This window comes from Dama dama, chromosome 3 (assembly GCF_033118175.1).
Source record: "Dama dama isolate Ldn47 chromosome 3, ASM3311817v1, whole genome shotgun sequence".
NCBI lineage: Eukaryota > Metazoa > Chordata > Mammalia > Artiodactyla > Cervidae > Dama > Dama dama.
In genome coordinates this window covers 71,936,677-71,939,513 of record NC_083683.1, presented here as the reverse complement: position 1 = coordinate 71,939,513, position 2,837 = coordinate 71,936,677, and the positions used below count along the sequence as shown (strand labels likewise).

General features: G+C 39.2%; 1 protein-coding gene across 1 annotated transcript; it reads left to right on the top strand.

Annotated features, from left to right (window-relative positions):
- Positions 1–1,490: 1,490 nt before the first annotated feature.
- LOC133042703 (olfactory receptor 6C4-like) lies at positions 1,491–2,423 on the top strand. The gene has a single exon (XM_061123574.1). It carries the CDS (start codon positions 1,491–1,493, stop codon positions 2,421–2,423), a length of 933 nt encoding a protein of 310 aa, XP_060979557.1.
- Positions 2,424–2,837: the final 414 nt, after the last annotated feature.

Genomic DNA, 2,837 nt, shown 5'->3' with positions numbered 1-2,837 from the left:
ACTTATTTCAAAAGTAAATATCTTAAAACATCAAACAAAAAAAAAAAAATCTATCAAAGAGCTTGGACATTTAACGATGCTTTTAATCACAAGGTAGAAATATGCTGATATAATTTTAGCATATTAAGTTTAGTTAGAGGTGAGAATATCTAAAAGAAATATGTTGAAGTTAATGATACGGAGATGAAAATGAAATAAGAATTCAGGCCTACAAATATCCACTTGAGGGGTAGCATGAGACAGGTGTGAGCACCATCTCACTCATGTGGAGACTAAAGCAGGCTAACCACCTGTATGTGTGCTTGGGAGAAAGAAGTGCCAAAGTAAGAGATACCTCATTAGTGTCTGAAGAAAGGAGGAAAAATTAGGGAGAAACCACTAGTTAAAGGCAGAAATTTTAAAGATACTAGAAGAAAAAAATCAAATGTCTCAATAAGGCTCACAACTTTTGATTCCAGTTATATTTTTCTAGCCAGAGTGAAATTACATGCTTATCAATAAACATGGACACGTAAGAAAATGATAGCAGGTATCTGATTGGAGAGATACTATCTGTTCCTCTGCTGAAACCCCCTAAGACAGGATAATCAGGACCTGAGGGAAAGCTGACAGCAGCAGCAGCAATTGTGAGACTGGTGACGTTAGTTACAATGGTCACAAATTTACAACATCAGGGAAAAGTTGGGGCATCTTTGGTTACCACAGTCATAATGGCATTGCTGATTCTATTCTAAAGACTCCTCAACTGTAGCTAACAAGTTAGCATTTCTTCTCACACTGAGACCAAGAAAGTTACGGAAATGAAATTTCACTGCCAACTTAGCAGAAATAAAGAAAGATCAAAAGTAAAGTTAACACTGAAAATGAAAATAAAAATAGGAAATACAGAAAATGATAACTTAGGCATTGGTTTAGAAGGTAGGCTAGGGAAGTACATGAAAAGTTGAAAAGGACCATGGAGAAAACCCTGATACATGTAAATTTAAGAAAATAATCCTTGGGACTTCCCTGGCAGTCCAGTGGTTAAGAGTCTGCTCTTCTACTGCAGGGGGCAAGGGTTCCATCCCTCATTAGGGAACTAAAATTAATTAATTAATCTGTTAATAAATTAATTAAAATTAAAAGCTTATCCCCAGCTTTCATTCAAGAGACCAAGAATGAAATGAAAGACAACCAACCAGAATGGTAGATAATATTTGGAAACCATGCATCTGATAAAGGGTTAATAAATCATAAGGAACTCACACAACTCAATAGCAAAGTAAAACAAACAAACAAACAAAAAAACAATAAATTGATTTTTTTAAAAAAGAAATTCTTGTGAAGAGTCAACTTCTGTCCAATAGAAAAACTCATTTAAGTCAAAATGACAGAAAAAAAGGCATTTGAACCAACTCAACAAGTAAAGCTTAGGCTCTCCCAAAGGTTTCTGAGCTCCTCTTCCATCCTCATTGCTGATTTCTTTCCCTTGTAGGCAGCAAAGGGTAGCAATGAAAAACCAAACCTATATAACAGAATTCATTCTGCTGGGACTAACAGACACCCCAGAGCTTGAGTCTGTAATCTTCATACTTCTGTTCCTCACCTATGTATTCAGCATTATTGGAAACCTGACGATCATCACCCTCACACTACTGGACTCCCACCTCCACACGCCCATGTATTTCTTCCTCTGGAACTTCTCCTTCTTAGAAATTGCCTTTACAACCACTTTCATTCCTAGGCTACTGTTCAGCATATCAACTGGAAACAAGAGCATCAACTTTGCGAGCTGCTTCACTCAGTATTTCTTTGCCATATTCCTGGGGGCCACAGAGTTTTACCTTCTGGCTGCCATGTCCTATGACCGTTATGTGGCCATATGCAAACCCCTACATTACATGACCATCATGAACAGCAGAGTCTGCATCCAGCTAGTCCTCTGCTCTTGGCTGGCTGGATTTCTCATCATTTTATCCCCAATCATCCTGACCAGTCAACTGGACTTCTGTGCTTCCAATATGCTGAATCATTATTATTGTGACTATGGACCCCTCATAGAAATATCTTGCTCAGACACAAGACTCCTGGAGCTGGTTGACTTCATCTTAGCAGTTGTGACATTGGTGGTCACCCTGGTGCTGGTGATTCTATCCTACACAAACATCATCCAGACTGTTCTGAAGATCCCCTCTGCTCAGCAAAAGAAGAAAGCCTTTTCCACATGCTCCTCTCACACAGTTGTCATCATCCTCTCTTATGGCAGCTGCATCTTCATGTACGTAAAACCCTCAGCAAAAGAAGGAGTTGCCTTCAATAAGGGAGTAGCTGTGCTCAATACCTCAATTGCCCCTTTATTGAACCCATTCATTTATACTCTGAGGAATGAACAAATAAAACAAGCCTTCAAAAATGTGGCCAGAAAGATTGTGAGTCTTCAATGAATGTAAAGACCTCAAACTTCAAACAGAATCTGAATAATATTTATGAAGTTCTTATCAAGGATAACTTCTTCAACCCTCTTCTTTTTAAAGCAGTATCTCAGGGGACTTCCCTGGTGGTCCAATGGCTAAGACTCCACACCCCCAATGCAGGGAGCTTGGGTTCAATTTCTGGTCAGGGAACTACATCTCACATGCCACAACTGAGACTTGAACTAGAACTAGACCCTGAGGTTTCTGATTCTGTTATAATAACATACCAGAATCACATCATGCAGGGGTACCCATCTGAACTGCCACATCTCAATAAAATATTTTAGTTGTTGTTGTTCAGTCGCTAAGTCATGTTCAACTCTTTGTGACCCCATCGACTGCAGCATGTCAGGCTCCTCTGTCCTCCACGATCTCCCGGAGTTT